Raw genomic sequence first — 19,397 nt, 5'->3', positions numbered from 1 at the left:
TATAAAGCTGTCGGCTATAGTATGCCGCTTGATCTGGTACTTTTGGAAGTACCTGGTTTTTTTGGCAATCAAAGGAAAGAGTTACCATCGCTTTATTGTTTTCTTTCAGGTATTCGAAAAAGCATTTAGCTTTTAGTTTGTGCAAATGTTTTTGCGACATTAATAACGCCTTTTCATGGTCGTCGCTTTCATTTTTAATTTTTGCTGATAGTTCAAGACACTTAGAGCAAACATCGGTACTCGGTGTCTTGAACCCGATATTATAATACCGGGTAAATATATTTCTAAAGTAACAATGCCGCACCTTAAGAATTCCATCATTACCCTGCAAATTTTGGTACATACGCCACATTTTTTTGATGTTTAAATCAGATACCATGTACTTTCTTGTTGCCGTTGCACTCCTGCAATAATGCGATTCAATGCATTTGAAAGATTCGATGAATCTCATTACTGCCGTCTTCTTTTCAGCATTTTTGCTAGATACTCTGTCTCCACCACGTTTATCTTGGAAGAGTGTTCCAGAAAGTAGAAAAGTTTTCGCAATGGATCGCAGTCTATGGACTCCAATGCCTAGAATATTTAAAAAAAACTTTTGGCATACCTGCAGTACCTGAAACGGCTGTGTGGACTTCCTCACGTACAGTCTAGTGTGCGGTTGTGGCAACGCCCTTGTATTGACTTTCGGACGGTGTCGTTGAGGCAATTTCACTTTCAAAAATTTCAAAATGAATGCATCTTGATATACTTTATCATGTTTTGCGTAGAAGGCACTGTGAAATTTTCTGATGTCTTGCGGTCCTATTTCATTGCACTTCATCTTTATGTTGTTTTCATGGCGACAAGTATTCCCAATTACTTGTAGATTCGGCAAACTCTTTGGTGCGTATCTATAAAAAAATAGTTTATTAAAAATCGATTCAGTCCTCCGACCCTTAAAGTGTTAACAAGTGACGGTTGAAAAGCAGTTTTTTAAAGTGAATAATTCTTACCTATTTCGCTTTTGTACATTCCGTTTCCATTGATCCCTGTTGACTTGACGCTTTCTAGCACTAGTACTAGGCACAGGTGATACATTGAGATCCATTTTTAAAGTTAATTTCTAAATAATTAGCAAAGCGAACACAACACGTTTGTACGGCAACTGAGCACGGCGGCCATATTAGATTTACGATAAGTATGTGTTTACTGGTTCGTGATTGGTGCATTTAGGTTGTGGCGCTTTTGAACTTCACTTATAGTGTAAGAGAGGCGGTTATGCATTTGATCGCCGTTTTTGATGGCGATTTTGAAGGAGTTAGAGGCGTTTTTGCGTCGGTTTGAAGTTTATAGGGCATAGAGAGTAATAAACCGATCATTAATCAATCATTACTTGAAAAATGATAAAGTATGGATAGTGGCGGTTATGCTTTTATACCCCTCATTTGTTCGATTGTCGTCTAAGTCACAATATCATACTGTCGACATGAACAAGTGGTCAATTATGAAAAGCTCTAATCAAAAGTAATTTTTAAAAACTTGTCATACCTATAAATCTTATAAATTAACTAAATGGCTACCTATTTATGAAGCATTCTTCATATTTTGTGTATTATAAATGAATGAATACGACAGTTTGCTAAATTTGTATTATTGTAGACCACGATAGGAGGTTAGAATTTCGTAACAAGTTGACGTTTCAATAAATATGTTAGAGACTAATATATTATGAATTAATTTTAAGTACTAGCAACACTAATTAGTTGTCAGAAAAGCGTTTCCGTGGACATTCTACCAAACGGTTCCAAATCAAATAAATCCAACGGTACCATTTGATTCGTTCAGTTCAGGTTCAATGATACGAACTTAGGTACGCACCCAAAAAAGTTGGAGTTTTAACATTGGGTGATCCAGGTAACTGGACCTTGGATTCATTCCATAAACAAATAATTAAAGTATCCCTTTCATTTCGAGCCAAACCATAGATACTGCAATTTTATATTTATATCAATAGCAACATTTCACATCCACTTTTTGCGATTGTCTATGCCACCTGGCGTGTTGCGCTCTGCAGACGCCGGCTATTTGCTATGTTTAGAATCTTGTTATTGAGTTGTTAAATTACTACTCGATATACGTTAAATTAATCCAAATAGGTATTTTAAAACCATCAAGATGTCGATGAGAACGTACGGAGATAAGCCTATCAGCTTTCAGGTGGAGGAGGGAGGCGAATTTTACTGTGTCGGATCTGAGGTAAGCATCTCCATTTAACATGCTGATCGTTAATTATTTTTCATCAAATCATTTCAATTGTGTTACATTTAGTCGTGTGTGCCCTTTATCTATATAGGTACGCTTTAATGTTAAGGGTGTTTAGGCACTTATTTTTAGTTACTTTTAGGTTACTTACATACTGAATACAGCTTCCAATTTTGTTGTGGCCATGTTTTTGCCGCCAAGCCGACCATTTTTTTTTTTAAATCCAAGCCGCATAATATTATGTAGTATTTATCTAATGCATTTCGCCGCTCACGGCACATATAGGCGTATCTCATTTTCCAATTATTTTGCAGTAGAGCCAAACAGCAATTTTTTTGCTTGATTACTAAACGTTTTAAATTGTGTTTTGATTACAAAAGCAACAGGCAAATAAAATGGTGGTAATTTATTCTTACTACCTAATAGTTAGTGTCTAAATATTATTTATTACACAGTAACTAAATTAACGCAAAGCTACCTATATGGGCAATTGTGCCGCAGATGCACGCATGAGCATTTATATATTTTTTTTTTTACCAAAACAGTTTATTCCATGTAGACCAGCGGTTCTCAAACAAGGGTCTGCGGTCCCCTAGGGCCTAGGGGACCGGGAAGCGGTTTCGGTGGCGCCACGAAAAACGAATGCATACCTAAGTATTTATACTACAGTCGAACTTTTGGTTATTACGAGTAAGATGGGACCGACTGAATTTGCTCGTTATAAAGCCGCGTTCACACGGTACAAGTACGATCCAAATACACTTGGACCGACTGCCATCCAAGTGACAGCTTCATACTAATTATTCCTATCCAAGCTAACTTAGATGAGTAGGACGCGGTCCAAGTAGCTTGGATAGGAATAATTAGTATGAAGATGTCTCATACGAGTGCACTTGGATGGCACTCGGTCCAAGTGTACTTGGATCGTACTTGGACCGTGTCAACGCGCTTTAAGCGTTGCTCGTTATATGCGTTACTCTTTATATCAGAGAATAGGTATTTTTAAATGAGCGGTCACATAACACAAAAAGTCACAATTCAAACAAAAATACACAATTAGAATTTTTCCCCGAAACAAGCATGGCATTAATATAAACTACAAAAGAAGTTGTTTATTGTAATGAACGCTAGTAGGTATCTACTAACTTGGGATTTTTTACATGAAGTTTCAACCATATGCATGAATACCTTTTCAATCTTGTCGGCGAAAACACCAATTAGGTAGGTTACTAAAGCGTCTATGACATTGAGCTATTTTACGAGCTGCTTGTTGGCGAATTTACAATCTGCCTGTAAAGTCGCCCAGTGTCATCATCGAACAAGCTAACAAGCAGATTGTAAACAATCTACCGAGAAAAGTTGACAGCCGGTCAACTTTACACGCTACACGCCGGCGTGTGGGCCTACCTCGTCTGCGCAGTAGAGCGTAGTAGCGACCTCCCGGTAAAAACGGACTACGTTCTGTCAAAATAGTCACTAGCATGTTGGCTTCTCAGCAAATGGAAAGTTTTGTATGTCATTATCACAATCGAGGTAGCTGAATTGCCCGCTTTTAAATTCTCCAACAAACAGCTCGTAAAGTAGCTCAATGTAATTGACGCATTAGACACGTAACTAGTGTTATAAACGTAATCCGAACTCGGCGGCATCATGTCCGGTCGGATTTTATTGCTTAGGGCCGAAATGTTTTTAAATGATAGACAATAATTAACAGTTTTAAGAATCTTTTGACAATATTTTAGCTCGTTATAAAATTGAATAAATGTATGGAGAAAATCATCATCAAAATCAACTGAGTTCGACTGTATTTTTACCACGTTTTTATTAGCTTGTATTCTTGTTTGTCCGGTACAGATTTTTTCTTGTTTGTCCAAGATTTTTATTGGACGATTGAAGATTTTTAACTAACTTCCCGACTAGCTAGACATTTGAAACTTTTAGAATATATCAGAACACGGCGACAATGCATTCTTTTAAGGCTATATATACCTCAGTTGAGGCATGGTCTAAAAAGATTGTGGCTAGGTGATGCGCAGATTGCGGGTCGTAGGTGCAAATGACGCATGCTGAACGGAATATAATTTGTCATATAAATCCAACATGCGTCCATTTAATGTTCTGTTTGTTGTTCTATTATTAACAATAATAATAATTATATTCATTAATATGTTTTTTTTTTCAAGTAAATGGTTAACGTTTTTAGTCATCTTTACACGATTTAAGAATTAATATCCCCGTCGCCATCACGAAACAAATTGATGTATTGACACCCCGAAGAGGTCCACGAGCCACCGAACTATTTTTAAAGGGACGCCACGCAGGAAATTTCAAAAAGTTTGAGAACCGCTGATGTAGACAATTATAGTAAATACTTACCTTTTTCTGTCATGAAATGTCATCTTATATGGTAAATCAATGGTTTGACCTGACAAAGAAAGATAATCATAAGAATATGAAGTTAATTATTTTTAAATAAAATTTGTAGGTTGGAAACTATCTCCGATTGTTCCGAGGCTCACTCTACAAGAAGTACCCTGGCATGGGAAGAAGAACCCTCACTAATGAAGAGAGAAAACGCCTGGTCGATGCAGGCCTCGGCGCTCATGTCCTATCCAGCTCCGTCTCCCTTCTCAAGGCTTCCGAAGTTGAGGACGTCATCGAAGGCAATGACGATAAGTATGTCGAATCTTAGTAGTGTTTTTTTTTTTTATTATTAAGTTTTGATTTAATTTAATAAGCTAGTGGGCTTCCAAGATAAATATTATTTTTTAAATAAAGATTGCTTCAGCGCGCTGTTAATTGAATTGAAAGTATTTCAGTAGCGCGGGGTGGAGGTAGGAAATTAAGATCTGACATAAATAGTGCACACTACACTTTATCAGTTATACGTACATATTTGTTTTCATTGAACTAAGACTACAAATTGCAGATAGTGTTTTTTAATCGTTTAGTTAATTTAATAATCAATTAAACCCTGCGTGTAGTACAAGGTCTAGTTTGCTCTATTCATGTCGGATCTTAACAGCATAGGTATTTCCGCCCTTCGCCACTGGTGCACACTAAGTACTTACCTGTAAACACACTATTCTAATTTGGTAGTGGGTGTAATTTGTTATTGATTATGTCTCAATCCGAACCAGGTATAAAGCGGTGTCGGTGGGAGCTTCCGAAACGACAACACCTCGCGAGGGCAAGTCCAAGAAGGCGCACAATGCGCCATGGCTGCCTGCACTGCCCAACTCCTCACATCTGGACGCCGTTCCGCAGGCTACACCCATCAACCGCAATCGCGTTCACAATAAAAAGATTCGCACCTTCCCGCTGTGCTTTGATGACATCGACATGCCAGCCAACCTGGAGAACGCCTCGCAGAAGCAGCTACTCGTCCCCATCAGGCTGGACATGGAGATTGAGGGGCAGAAGCTCAGAGACACTTTCACCTGGAATAAAAATGGTATGTTCATTGAATGGAAACAAACATTATTTTTTAATTGAACTATTTTTTACACTAGTGATATACCTAGATACCTATTTTTTCTTTAAATGTTTGTACTGAATGGGAGTAGAAACCACAATCTTTGTGATCCAGTGTTTTTCAATTTTTCTGAGTTGGTGACGCATTTTAAAGTTGATTTGGATTTCGCAACACCAAAATTATTAAACCTATAGAACCTTGATTATTGAGGATGAATATAGTTCAATATAATGGATAACGATAAATCCGGATATGTAACTGAAAAAATAATATAACATCTTTATTACCTACAGATGGTATTTTATGGAGAATACCTATTTTTACTAATTATAATGTATTTTAAATTGCACCCTTTTCATATAATTGTACAAAACAGGTGATCGAAAACATATCAGGATAATCGAAAATCCGCAAAATTGAGGTCTGGATAACCGAGGATTCTATAACTTTTGAAAAATTTTCACAACACTGGTTGGAATCATTGAGTATGGCTATTGATATAATTTTTAATCGCACCGAAAGTGAAAACAAAGATGGTGCCTATAAACAAGTTGCCATGTTTCAATTGCATTCTGCTGACTTACAAAATATGTATAAACTTTGCTGTGTACTTCAGATACCACACAAAATGCGTTCTAGGAAAAGATGATTTTTGATTAATTCTGTTCGATAATATTTTACCTGTTATATTATGATTAACAAATGTTTTCAGAGTCAATAATAACCCCAGAGCAGTTTGCCGAGGTGCTCTGTGACGATTTGGACTTGAACCCCGTGCCCTTTGTCCCGGCTATCTCTTCTTCCATCCGCCAGCAGCTTGACGCCTTCCCGAGCGAGCCTCCCGCCCTCCTGGATGAGCACGCAGATCAGCGTGTTATCATCAAATTGAATATACATGTCGGGAATACTTCTCTCGTTGACCAGGTAATAATTACACTGATTTCTCCTTGTTCTTTAATCAAGTTAATCATCTTACGTTAAGTTTACCTACATCCCATAAAATATCTCAACACTAAAGTCGACGTTTTAGAATAGGTTAGACATTGACGAAAATCTTTAAGCTGGTATTAGACTATCAAAGATCTTTGACAAGATGTTTTATAGAATTTTACAGAACACGACAGGGCATAATTACACAGTTTAGAAAATGGACAACGAATGTATGTTCATGTTATCTGTCCTTTATTTCTATTTTTGTAATCTGGGTGACAATTATTATACAGTACTCTCTCAGTAATCCGCCACCCCGAAAACCAGACAAGTGCCCAATTAGTAAAAATGGCGGATTATAGTGCATATGTACATACAAAATATTGTAAAAATTAAGACAGGTATCTTGTAAAAATAGGTTTTATCGAGAAATTTGTACTAGCTACTTACGGTTTTATTTATGATCTAAATCAAGTACGTATTAAATTATACATACATATATTATAATTATAAACCAAGTTTATTAACTACATATGTCAACCACTTCATCAGTGTTTGTTTTTTCCTGAATATTGGAAGATTATGTCATCTCGTAATTTTTGCAGCATGATCGGTGTGTTGACATTATTTTCCTTTGCCCATTTAATGGTAACGTCAATCCCAGCTAGTGCATCTTCTGATTTGACTGTTTGAGCTGCAGTTCATATTCAGAATTCAAGCCTCTTGATGTATCTATGAGCTCGTCTTCAGTCGGATGTGGCGCATACTCCTCAGAACTTTCTGCTATCTATTCTCCTAAAACATTTCGCGTTAGCTCTGCCTTCTGAATCAATTCTTCTAATCCTAATGGAACTAAGTCTTCCGGTTCCCAGTTTTCATCATATTGATTCATTTAGAGCCACAGCTTTTTCCACAATTAAATGATTGCTCGTCCCGGTAGATTGTTCCATGCTTCAGCTACGTTAAATACGACGGCGGACAGCTGACATAGGCACGAGGCGGACTACTGAATTTGAAATACAAATACCGGCGAATTAAAGAGCTTGGTTTTGTGCTTTCAACTAGTAAAAATAATGGCAAATTATAGTAGTTGTCAGATAATCTAGCGGCGGATTACTGAGAGTACTGTATGGCATTTTATATTTTTCTTATTTTACAATCATTAAATTTGTTAATTAATTTTTTTGCCGTCGACTTATTTGACGTGCGGCCATTTTTTAACCGGTTGTACCATCTTTGACTTGTGAGATGCCCATGGAATCGTCGCCGAAAGCCTGGTGAATCTTCTGAATAGCAATACCCATTGCTTAAGTTGTTCCGTTATTTTGCATGAAATTAAAATTCAATGGGAACAATCCTCCACTTATAGGCTGAATACAAACGAATTTCTGAAAGTACCATCCACTTTGCCAACGGAGGAGACGTGTGCTTCATTTCTTTCAATGTTTTAAAAGCCATTGTAGATTTAATTTTTCATGCTTCATTCTGCTGTATTTATGAAAGAATAACACTTGTATGAATGGAACCTGTCACAAAAAAAAACATGGTTCATTCAATTACTTTAATGATGCGTACATATTAATTAAAATATAACTGTCTTTTGCTCAGGTTGAATGGGACATGTCAGAGAGGGAGAACAACCCCGAGGAGTTTGCGATGAAACTATGTGCAGAACTGGGGCTTGGGGGAGAGTTTGTGACGGCCATCGCATACAGTGTTAGAGGGCAGCTCGGCTGGCATCAGCGGACATACGCGTTCAGCGAAGCACCTCTGCCCACCATTGAGGTAATGAACCAACAACTTATTTATTATATCATGAGGTATAGTAGCTATATTTAGTCTTGGCATTTGGGAGGTCATTTCAGCAGGTGTGGAGAAATTACTGGGATCATATTTTTGTCTCACTTCTTTTTACTACCTCAGAGTAATTTCCTAAATTACCCAACCTAACACCCCGTTTTCTGGTGAAACGGCTTTGCCGCGGCTAAATGTGACTACTCGACGCACTTGGCACAACCGATTGAATAAAGCAGCGTTATGTATGTTGGTTATTAATTAAATTATTTTTTATTCAATAATACACATTTAAAATTATTTTTATGGATTGAAAATTACAGAAACATTACAATAAAACCTCGTTAATACAAATTCCATGGGACCGAAAATTGAAAAAAAAATTCGAATTAGGAAATATGAAATGTATGTTTAACATTTTTGCCTACCAAATTTCCGATACAATTCGTTCAAATTAAAATCTGCACAAAAACCATGCATCATTAATCCATAAATTGAAGTTATCAAGTAGTAGAATCATAGAAAAATACGAAATATATACATATTACCTACATAACACTGCTTTATTTAATTATTCAATTGGTGGCTCACCCAGGTGCGTCCAATCCTAAGTCCAAATTTTTTTCTACGATATTTTAAAATAGGTGTTCCAAAGTTGTGAGGAAGCACTTGTACTAGGCTCATCTATGTTGGTTTAAAGATGAGACGGATACACAAATGATTATAATAATGAGAATGGAGTCTTGGAGTGCTCTGTTGAGGTGGTTCTCTTGAGAATCGAATCCTTTGTCATTCGGACTATGAGTCTTGAAGCTTTGATCTTATATGATGGTATCCGCTCACCTCTGCGACACTCACTACTTTTCAGACACTTTCAGTTTAAGGCCGCGCGGCTTAAGCATCAGCCTATTGCGTCGTGGGTCCCGGGTTTGAATCCTGGGTCTGGCAAGTATCTACACATTTTTCAATTTGTGCATGAGTCAGAGTATGGACCTAATAGGTTGAGCAAGTGGCTGACATCCATTTCTCGTAAAAACAAAATCTGTTATTACAAACTTCCACTCCGTGGAGGCCCATATTATGATCTTATTAGGATCGGACATGGTCGGGGATGCTGTAGTTTAAAAAAATTATTACTCTTGGTTTTTCGTTTCAATGTCACATGATATGATAAGGTTATTCCAGTGTCGCATCTCTGATAAGACGTTTCGTCAGTTTGTTGCGAAACACCTCTGATTCTGATATATTTTGAATTGCCTGCTCAAAAGACACATTAGGGTGCCGTGAAAAGAATCTTTATATACTAATGGTGCCATGTATCGAAAAATATTGAAAACCATCGGCCTGTGTTATTATAGGCATGGTGTAATCACCAAGTTACATATTTGTTATTTTACACAGTTGTTCAATCATCGCATCAGATAAACCCCTCTGTCTGTTTTCTTGTGGCCATATGTTTATTTTTGTATTATGTATTATAGAATTAATGTTAAATTTCATTTTCCACAGTAAAATCTCGTTTCGACATCGACGGGACCTAAAATCGGAGAAAAAATAATTACGAAATATTAAATGTATGGTCAATAAAAACAGTAAAATATGTAAAAATAGTATGGTTTGTTATAATTTTGTAATATTCATTACAATTTCTTTCAGTATGTCATTGGTTCATCCATCGAATTATTTGAAATTTTGGTGAATATTTCAATTTGCAGTGAATTCCGAATTAAATGTCTGTATTAACGAGGTTTTACTGTTTTTACGAGAAATAGATATTATGTTATAAGCCAACACGTTACCACTAGGCCATCGTGGGTAATCAATTAGTTTGTATTTTAGATTATTATTGCCGTCATACTGACTCATTTTTGTGACCTGCGGTAGTTTTGCAGTACTAATTCAACTAAAATAGGTTGCCCATTCTTGATCAAATTAATGATGATTTATTGTATAATATAAACTATCTTTTAGGCATTTTAAGTCTTCGTGTGGCCTTGGTAAATATATTTCACAGCAGAAGGGTAAAGTTTGCTCCTAATGAACCTGCAATGTGGAAAAATGATATACATATATTGTAAATGATTTAATTATTATCCTTTGTGACCAACATCACTTTCAAACAGACTCGATGTAAGGATTTTTTTTCAACATCTTGACATTTATTGTGTTTTATGTCAGGTACCATTCCGTCCGCCGTCCGATGCCGATGGCTGGGCACCATTTTTGGAGACCCTCACCGATGCGGAGATGGAGAAGAAGATCAGGGACCAGGATAGGAACACCCGCCGCATGAGGAGGCTGGCGAACACCACGCCCGGTTGGTAGGGGCAGCCGAAGCCGAGGTGATTCCACTGCGCCAAGGCTAGACCAGTTCCCCCGCAACACTTACCGTGTTCCGATTGACTATAAGTGGTGAATTAATTTTAAGTTTACTTGATACACAAGTACGACAAGTGATACAGTGATACTCTCGCGAAGACATTGAGTGTTCACTAAGTATTGTACTTTGTGGTGGTAATAATAATTACATAATGTGTATACATATACGTGTGTTACATATTATTATCACTGAGTTAATAATACAGATAGGTAGTATAATGTGACTAAGTAGTGTGATTGCTTGAATGTGCCCTTTTTATATTTCGGTTGATGATGGTGTGTTGAGGACAGGATTGGGTGGTTCAGTCACAAGCTTGGTTTGGTATCGGTGATGATTATTTGAGATAGTCAAGATGGTACGATACAACGTTGTTTATTTATTTGATATAATGACTGCCGTGTAAAAGAGACGGATTACCGAGTCCAATGATTTATATAAATTATCTTTGTAGAAAATCTAAAATAAAAATCAAAATATTGTCCCAGGTTAACGGTAAACTTGACTGTTACCCTTTTCTGTTGCCGGTATGCAGTCTCTTATCTGTTACATTCAGTGTTGCTGTGCGTGAATGAACATACCTAATTAGAATGACACATGGAACTTGGACCAGCAACCACCTGTTCCGCATGTGGGTCATATGTGGTGCTGATCATTTTAAAGAACTCATGCACCCGTTGTTGAAGGGTTGGAATCGACCGTTTCCACAAAAATTCGCACATATACCCCTCGTAATGCACCTCTCGTCTTCCATATCTTGGGACATTTCCCCGCACTTCCCTCCAGGTTCGCTCGATATTTTGTGTGTGCGCGCCAGTTGTTGGATCAACAAAATTAACAGAATGATTTAACTGTTGGATGCTGGAATCCCTCTTCGCCTAAACAGTTGTAGTCTTTCCAGCAATCTGATATAATTGTTGTCCCTGGCAAAATATATTCTTTTATCGCGGTCAACAATGTCTCCTTTGATCTGTTCTCGACACCACACCATAGTTTTTTGGTTTCCCTTTCGAAGCCACCAAACATCCACTTCCCTTTAATCATTCTACCCCTATTATATTTTCTTTTCCCAATCTTGGCCTCGTCAATTTCTTCGGTTATTCCATCACCTCCAATTTTTTGCTTAACCTGTGGCACCAATCTAAACACATTTCGCGACAAAACGACGACCAGTCGACCACGGAATGTGCGTTAATTCCCAACTCGGACCTCAATATGTGCGTGCGAGGTGGGCACAATGTCGTCCAAAATATCACAAAATTGCAAATTTTATAGATGGACAACTTTGAATTGGCGAAAAACATATTTTTTTGGCCGATTCAATAAATGAGCATCTAGATTTGTACAATTTTTTGTTGTTTTGTGTGATAATTGTTTTTTTTTTACAGAAATACTGAAATTTATTGTTCCTCTTGCAAGTATTTCTGCACTTTGGGCAAATTAAACCTCTTCTCAATGCTTTATGATTTTCCAGCCATACAATGAGTTCTTCGTTGTATGCAGTCATGCGTAAAAACGCTATTATTGTCAACATACACGAATTGCACGATATTTTTAAACTGACCATCACTTGTCTTTATCTAACTCAGCAAAACCGTCAAAATCACGCCACCTTGACAATAATTATGGAACATTTTTAATCTACATAATGAAGGTATGGATAAAATTATAGTGTTACTGAAAAACTATTGTACCTACACCGTTATTTTATAGTACATCCATACCTAATAATAAAGTATATTTGGCGTAAAATTTAAGTAAAAGTTATATTTATTATTTTATGTGCAATCAAATATACAGTACCCACATTAACCATACAATGGTTGGTAACTTCTTCTTCTTCTTCTTTGCCCATATCCGCCCCTTAACTGGAGCATATGGACACCACGCGGCGCCTCCAAGAATCCCTGTCGCTCGCCAGTCTTCTTGCTTCGTTCCAGGTCAAACCAGCATCCCGTAGCTCCGCCGTATACACTCTGTAGATTGTATTTAGCGGCCTTCCAGGACGCCGGAATCCGGTCGGCTTGAAGAACAGGCAAGCCAGGTTAAAGTTCTCTTCTGGCATCCGCAGCACGTGGCCGAGCCAGGTCCAACGTCGCCTCTTCACTTTCAGCGTGATGAGAGGCTGCTTGGTACGTTCTCTTATCTCCTCGTTGCTCCTAAAGTCATACCACCGCACACCCAGTATTCGTCGCAAACATCTGTTTTCGAAGCTCAGTATACGGTTGCTCTGAGCCTTCGTAAGGTGCCATGATTCGCTACCGTAAAGCAGCACCGTCAGAATGCAAGCGTCGAATAGGCGGCATTTGGTTTTGACCGAGTACAATCGTGAGTCCCAGACATTTCGCATCGAGTTGAATGTTGCTCCAGCCATTCCCATTCGGATAGCGAGCTCTTTCTGCAAAATGCCATCTCCCGTGATGTGTACCCCCAGGTACTTGAAGCTGTCGACGCTCTCGATGCTCTGTCCATCGCTAATCAGAGGGAAATCTGGATCAGGACAGGTGCTATTGCACAAGACGTTGGTTTTCTTCGCGTTGATTTTCAAACCAACGCGAGAGGAGTTGTTATGCAACCTGTCGATTGTCTCTTGAATGCCCTCGATTGAGTTGTCGAATAGGACAGCATGATCGGCGTATTCCAGGTCGCATAGCTTCACCGTGGGGGTAACAGGTATGCCTCGGTCTGGTGGTATTGACTTCCGTAGTATGAAGTCAAAGAGAATGATAAAGAGAAACGGTGCAAGGACACAACCCTGTCTGACTCCGGTCGTGACCCCGAACCATTCCGTGACAGTGTCTCCAATTCTGACACAGCATTCGCTATTCTCGTGCAGGCTTTTGATTATGGCAATGATCTTGGGAGGGATCCCGTATGCTCCCAGTATCATCCAGAGGGAGGGGCAGTGCGGACTGTCGAAAGCCTTCTCATAATCCACAAAACAGCAGGCCATCGGACTGTTCAACTCATGGCTCTGCTGGAGAAGACATCGAAGGTTGTGGATTTGGTCTGCACACGCTCGACCAGGTAGAAACCCGGCTTGGTTTTTCCTGAGGACGTGCATTATTGGGTCCCTTATTCTCATCAAAATGATGTTTGCCAAAATCTTTCCCGGAACACTGAGTAGCGTAATGCCTCGGTAATTGTCGCAGCTTAGAGGGTCACCTTTTTTAAGAAGTGTGATGATTTCACCGTTCACCCAGTCCCTTGGGCAGCGCTCTTCTTCCCACACCTTTGTCATCAGATGAAACATAGGGTGCAGGATTGCGCTCAAGCTGTACTTGAGGAATTCAGGATGAATCCCGTCTCCCCCCGGTGCCTTTCCGTTCTTGAGCCTTTTCACAGCCGATTTTATCTCGGTGTGCGTGGGCGGGCAATCGGAAATGTCGGTCGCTCGGGGAATGTCCAAAAGTAAAGCTTCCGCAGATATGTCAAAGGGATCCAAGGGGGGTGGGCGGTTCAGCACTCCGCAGAAATGATTCTTCCAAATCTTCTTGACGCATTCTGCGTCAGACTCTATTGCTCCACTGGGACCACGAATGGCTCCGGGAGTCGGTGGTCGCCTGCCGCAGACTTCACGGGTGATTCGGAAGAGTTTCCTGGTGTCATTTCTGCTTGCTGCCTCCTCTGCCGCTTCAATTTGCCGGTTCATAAAATTGCGCTTGTCCAACCGCACGGATCGTTTGACTACCCTCTCTTGGGTCTGGTAGTCAGTCCGGCGGTCCTCGGTTCGGTCGGGGTCGCTCTCCTCGTCTCTCAGGGCTTTCAGCCTGGCTCGTTCACCAATTTCAACCCACGTTTCGTCAGACATCCACTTTGGCTGCTCACTCCTTCTGGTACCAAGGACGGTACGAGCCGACGACACAATCGCACTCTTTATGAGGCTCCAGTCCGCCTCAATGAGGTCGGATTCAGATTTGTGCCGCTCGTAGATACGATCTACACTATCTCGTACAGCAGTTTCGAAGTCGGTCCGAATTCTTCGGCGTCGGAGCTTCTCAACGTCAATTCGTTCGCACTTTGGAGGCCTCGCCTGGCGACTGAGTTTTACTCGGATGTTTCCAATAAGTAACTCATGATCGCTATGGATATCGGCGCCTCTGTAAGTACGCACGTCGAGAAGTTCCTTTCGGTGCTTCAAGCTGTATAAGAAGTGGTCAATCTGCGTCCTCGTGCGTCCATCAGGAGACGTCCACGTATATTTGTGAATGTCTTTGTGGGGAAAAACAGTGCCTCCGATTGCAAGCTCGTTCAGAGTGGCGAATTCTACGAGCCGCTCACCATTATCGTTGGGGTCACCGAGGCCGTGTCGTCCCATCACCGTGGGGCCAAGCATCGGGTCTGCTCCTACTCTCGCATTATAATCCCCCATTACAATCACGCGGTCTCTTCGGGGGATGGCGGAGACTGCCGCGTGGAGAGAATCGTAAAAAGCATCCTTTGTCTGCGCGTCGGCATCCTCAGTGGGGGCGTAGCACTGAAAGACGGTCAAGGAGCTACCAGGCGTCTTGAAGGAGGCACGTATCAGTCTCTCCGAGATTGGTTCCCATTTCACGAGGCAACGGGCCGCTCTCTTTGACATCAACACTGCCACTCCCTGGCGATGGTATTGCTCCTGACCTGAGTAGACAATAGAGTAACCCTCAATCAACTTTCTCCCGGCTCCTTTCCAGCGCACTTCGCTCAGCCCTAGGATGTCCACACCATAGGTGTGCATGATGCGTGTGGCGTGCAGGTCCTTTCCGGGGGTACGCAGGGTGCGAACATTATATGTCCCAATGCGCATACTCGAGTTGTTAGAGAGGATTACTCTACCTGTTTCATTGTCCATTTCCATGCAAGGTCGTCGTTTTACAGAGCCGGTTGTCGTCCGAGGCTGCTGTGTAGGTGTTTTGTTAATCTGTTTCGTTTAAGGAGGCAAGGTGATTAGCCCAGCGCTCTCGAGGCCTGAGCCACGAGGGCCCTGAAGGTCGGCTCGACCAGGTTTTTCTGTCGGGGATTTCCTTCCCTTAACCAGAAGGCCAGTTTTATGGCGCCGGTCACTCGCCCTTCGCCCCCTGCTGTTAGCTACAGCGTACGCTGCATTGCCCGGAGGTCGCCACGGGGAGGCCAGCAGATGGGACTTGCTGGCAGTTTGGCATTTCCCAACTTTTGCTATGAACACATCTACTGGCGTCAATGTGTCCACTTGGGGCCGACCAGCCGTTGACCTGATACCTGATTTTAGTTTTTACTATATTCATATCAGAACAGTAGGTACCTAACTTGAGATCTGTGAGTTGAGATCTGTCAAAGTTTCTAATATGGCGGCGTGAATGTGTCAGTAAAAGCTTTGCAAAAAATAATTTTTCTCAAGACAGCGATACTGACTAGTAAAAAAATGAAGAAAGTTGCTCTATGAACTAGGCTATCGAAGGGCATACATAAATTAAAAAAATTATATTGGATACGGTGTTGTATTGGATCCTTCATATTCTTACTGATTAGCCCCACCTATCATATATTTCCAATCCGATGGAACCATCACCTCACAAGTCTTCTTTTTCTCTCTATTAGAGCAAAGTCACGATCGCCTAGCAAGAAGCTATGTCCCAAGACTAAAGACTCTTGCTCAATAAGTTTCTAATTATTGTTTTGACTCACGCACCAGTCAGGCCAAACAAACAATTTTCGCTCTTCACCGGCAGTGGCAGGTATGAGCCTCGTTTGGCTATGCATTCATGCCATAAATGCATAGTGGCTGTGTTTTTAACCATGTTATGTATGGCTAAGTTATAAGTTGATAACTGGCGTTGATAGTAAACACCTGGGTGATGTAACAGGACACTATAACACTTGCTGTAGATCTTTGCATAGTTTGCTTCGCTTTGGCAATATCTACCCCTTAGTTGGGGCACATGGGCACCATGAGGCCCCTGTTGCTCGCCAGTGTTCTTGCATCGTTCCAGGTCAAACCAGCATCCCGTAGCTCCGCCGTATACAATATAGATAGTATTTAGCGACCTTCCAGGACGCCGGAATCTGGTTGGTTTGAAAACAGACAAGCCAGGTTGAAGTTCTCAAAAAAAATTGATTGCTGAGTGTAATCAAGCTTTATAAAATTCATTGAATAGGGCAATCTTAGGGAAATAGGGCAAGTATTCGAGTTGGTGAATTCCCTGGAACATCCTGGAATGGGGTTGTTTAAAAGTTCATCTATCACGGTAGAACGATTAGGAGTTTTGTCTCTATTGCTTGTTACGGCTTGCTGTATTGGAGTCTGTTGTGTTGCAGCTGACTGTGGTAGGGATTGCTGCTTGGGGCAGAACTTGCTGTCGCGGGTGGCAGTGGCAGGACTTTGGGACAGGGGGGTTAGGGCTGACTAGGTTTCAGTTCGTGGAATGTCTTTTTTCTTTTTCTTCAGTGTATAGCCTTAATACATAAATTTGGAGCTCCAGGGCTCTGCCCTCTATTTCCTTCGTCTCAGTTGTACTTTTGGCTTTTGTAGGCTTTGACTAGGTACAAGTTTATATAATTTCATACATAAACAATACAGTTTTTTTTCTTCATCCTGTCAGTGATGTAACCCAGATTCAGATCATATCACTGGTCAGGTGGCTTCCGGTGAGATCTCTCCTGTAACACAGATATCCCGATTGTCTCCTTATTAAGTCATTTAATGAGGCAACCGACTTCGGCGACCGTGGCCGGCTTTAGAGGATTTGGTGGAGGATCTGACCTCTTATTGTAGATATTCCTGATTTTTCTAGTAATATGTCTAACATGATTAACCCTTTTACTCCCGCCTGATTTAACCTATCATATGTGAAAACTCCCAAGCGCTTTTTGCATAAAAATCATTCGTTTAGTTTTTTTTTTAATAAATAATTCTATACACGATTAAAAAAATTGAAACTTTTTTTGTGTATGCTCAATAGTGTATAAAGAAACAATAAGTAATAATATTGAGAGTTACATACATAAACAAAAATAAAAAAATAATGTATACATATTTATTTAGAAATAAAAAGATAAAACTAAGTTTGAACTACAAAATAATGTGAAAACATTTTTTTACTTATAATTGATATATCTAATTCTCTAGTATAACCTATTCTTACTTACTAACAGAAAAACAAATAAACAATAAAATGTTTCTCTATGAAATAGAATTTTTATAAAATCGCACTTTTGCAAAAAAATGTTCATAGATAAAAAAGTTTTTTTTGCACTTTCAACCTATTACTAATATGGATTACTGGCACTTATGATTAGTGAAGCATAAGCCATGGATTCCTTTTTGACATTTTGAGCATATTGTACGATTTCTTCGTCGCTTTCCAACACCCCTATTCTTCTCCCTGTTGCTACACACGCAGCAGTCTTTCTCCTTTCTATTCGGAAGTGTCCAATTTTCGAACACTAAAAACATTCATTCAATGTTCATTGTTCTTTTGAACATTTATAGGATTTTTTTCAAATATCACTTTAGTACTTATATGTAATTACAACGACTGAGATTGGCGAAATCCCGCGAGAATACTTCAAAATAATCCGGTAAACTAACAAGAACTACTGATATAGACTAAAGTAGAATTTGTAAAAATATGTTTCATAGCAGCACCAAATACTATAGCAAAATGTTAAAAGCTATATTATATTATTTCACATAGGGGGGGCGGGGCTTGTTGTTACAAAAAAAAAGGTTAATATCTGAAATCCGTTTGTCTTAAGACACATCATATTAATTATTACTAATTCTACATACATTTAGCTATTACAATACGGTTTATTTGTATTTATACGTACCTTACAAAAATTACAAAATAGCATTAAAAACAAAAAATGAAAATTGTAACAATGTGCCCCAGCCGGGGGCAAGTTGTTACAGGGTAGGGGCACTTTGTTACCAACTAAAACAGTAATTGAAAATGTATGTAAAATTAAGTTTTTTGCTTGTGATTTTCTTTGCATTTATATTTAGGGTGAAGCACCCAATTATTGGCACTTTAAGGGAACTGAGCAGTTCAAGCTCGCATAGTATTCTATCAATTATCTTTCTAATTTCCTAAGTTTCTGATTTAAATAATATGTTTACTTAACTTTTATTTGAATACTTCCAATAACACTTTTGTATTGTGCATATGCACACAATTGTGATATTTCCTGAGTTTGGCCCTTACTCCAATTATTGGCATACTTTTTCCTATTATTGACACAACCTTTTCCAATTATTGGCACAGTTAATAGAGATCCAAAAAAGTGTATTAATCATGCAAAATAAACACGTTTTACACTAGTATTCATACATTTATTTTTAGGTAACATTATTTTTAAAAAACCTCAAAAGAAATAATGATTATATTTAAATAAATTCAGGAACTAATTGAGATCAAAAGATTCTCAAAAAATATTTAGGTGTCTAAAATAAATTACGTAAGTTCTTATGATGTTAACCGTTTAAATATTTAATCATCATCATTTAAAATGGCTTCAAGTTCTTCCAGCGTGTATGATTTCTTACGACTGCTTAAAATTTTATCAAAAGGATCTCTAATCCCATCATATTTCTTGTCTTCATCAACTATGGGATTCGAGATT

The 19,397-nt window shown here is 39.3% G+C and overlaps 1 protein-coding gene across 1 annotated transcript; it reads left to right on the top strand.

The window, feature by feature from the left end:
* Positions 1 to 2,008: 2,008 nt before the first annotated feature.
* Positions 2,009 to 17,778, top strand: Snr1 (SWI/SNF related, matrix associated, actin dependent regulator of chromatin, subfamily b, member 1). The gene is made up of 7 exons (XM_085950889.1): positions 2,009 to 2,235; positions 4,727 to 4,917; positions 5,382 to 5,695; positions 6,429 to 6,640; positions 8,255 to 8,431; positions 10,619 to 12,666; positions 16,020 to 17,778. The coding sequence occupies exons 1-6, from the start codon at positions 2,155 to 2,157 to the stop codon at positions 10,763 to 10,765; spliced, it is 1,122 nt and encodes a 373-aa protein (XP_085807015.1). The 5' UTR covers positions 2,009 to 2,154; the 3' UTR covers positions 10,766 to 12,666; positions 16,020 to 17,778.
* Positions 17,779 to 19,397: the final 1,619 nt, after the last annotated feature.

The sequence above is a fragment of the Rhyacophila brunnea genome, unplaced genomic scaffold (genome assembly GCF_057557595.1).
Source record: "Rhyacophila brunnea isolate RB1 unplaced genomic scaffold, BYU_Rbru_1.0 scaffold_23, whole genome shotgun sequence".
Lineage (NCBI taxonomy): Eukaryota > Metazoa > Arthropoda > Insecta > Trichoptera > Rhyacophilidae > Rhyacophila > Rhyacophila brunnea.
Note: the sequence above shows the minus strand (reverse complement) of the source record. Positions and strands in the feature narration are given on the sequence as shown.

Coding starts and splice junctions, on each gene's coding strand:
- Snr1 (XM_085950889.1), top strand. CDS start 2,155: ATGTCGATGAGAACGTACGGAGATAAGCCTATCAGCTTTCAGGTGGAG. Junction 2,236..4,726: donor TTTACTGTGTCGGATCTGAG/GTAAGCATCTCC, acceptor TAAAATTTGTAG/GTTGGAAACTATCTCCGATT. Junction 8,432..10,618: donor CACCTCTGCCCACCATTGAG/GTAATGAACCAA, acceptor GTTTTATGTCAG/GTACCATTCCGTCCGCCGTC.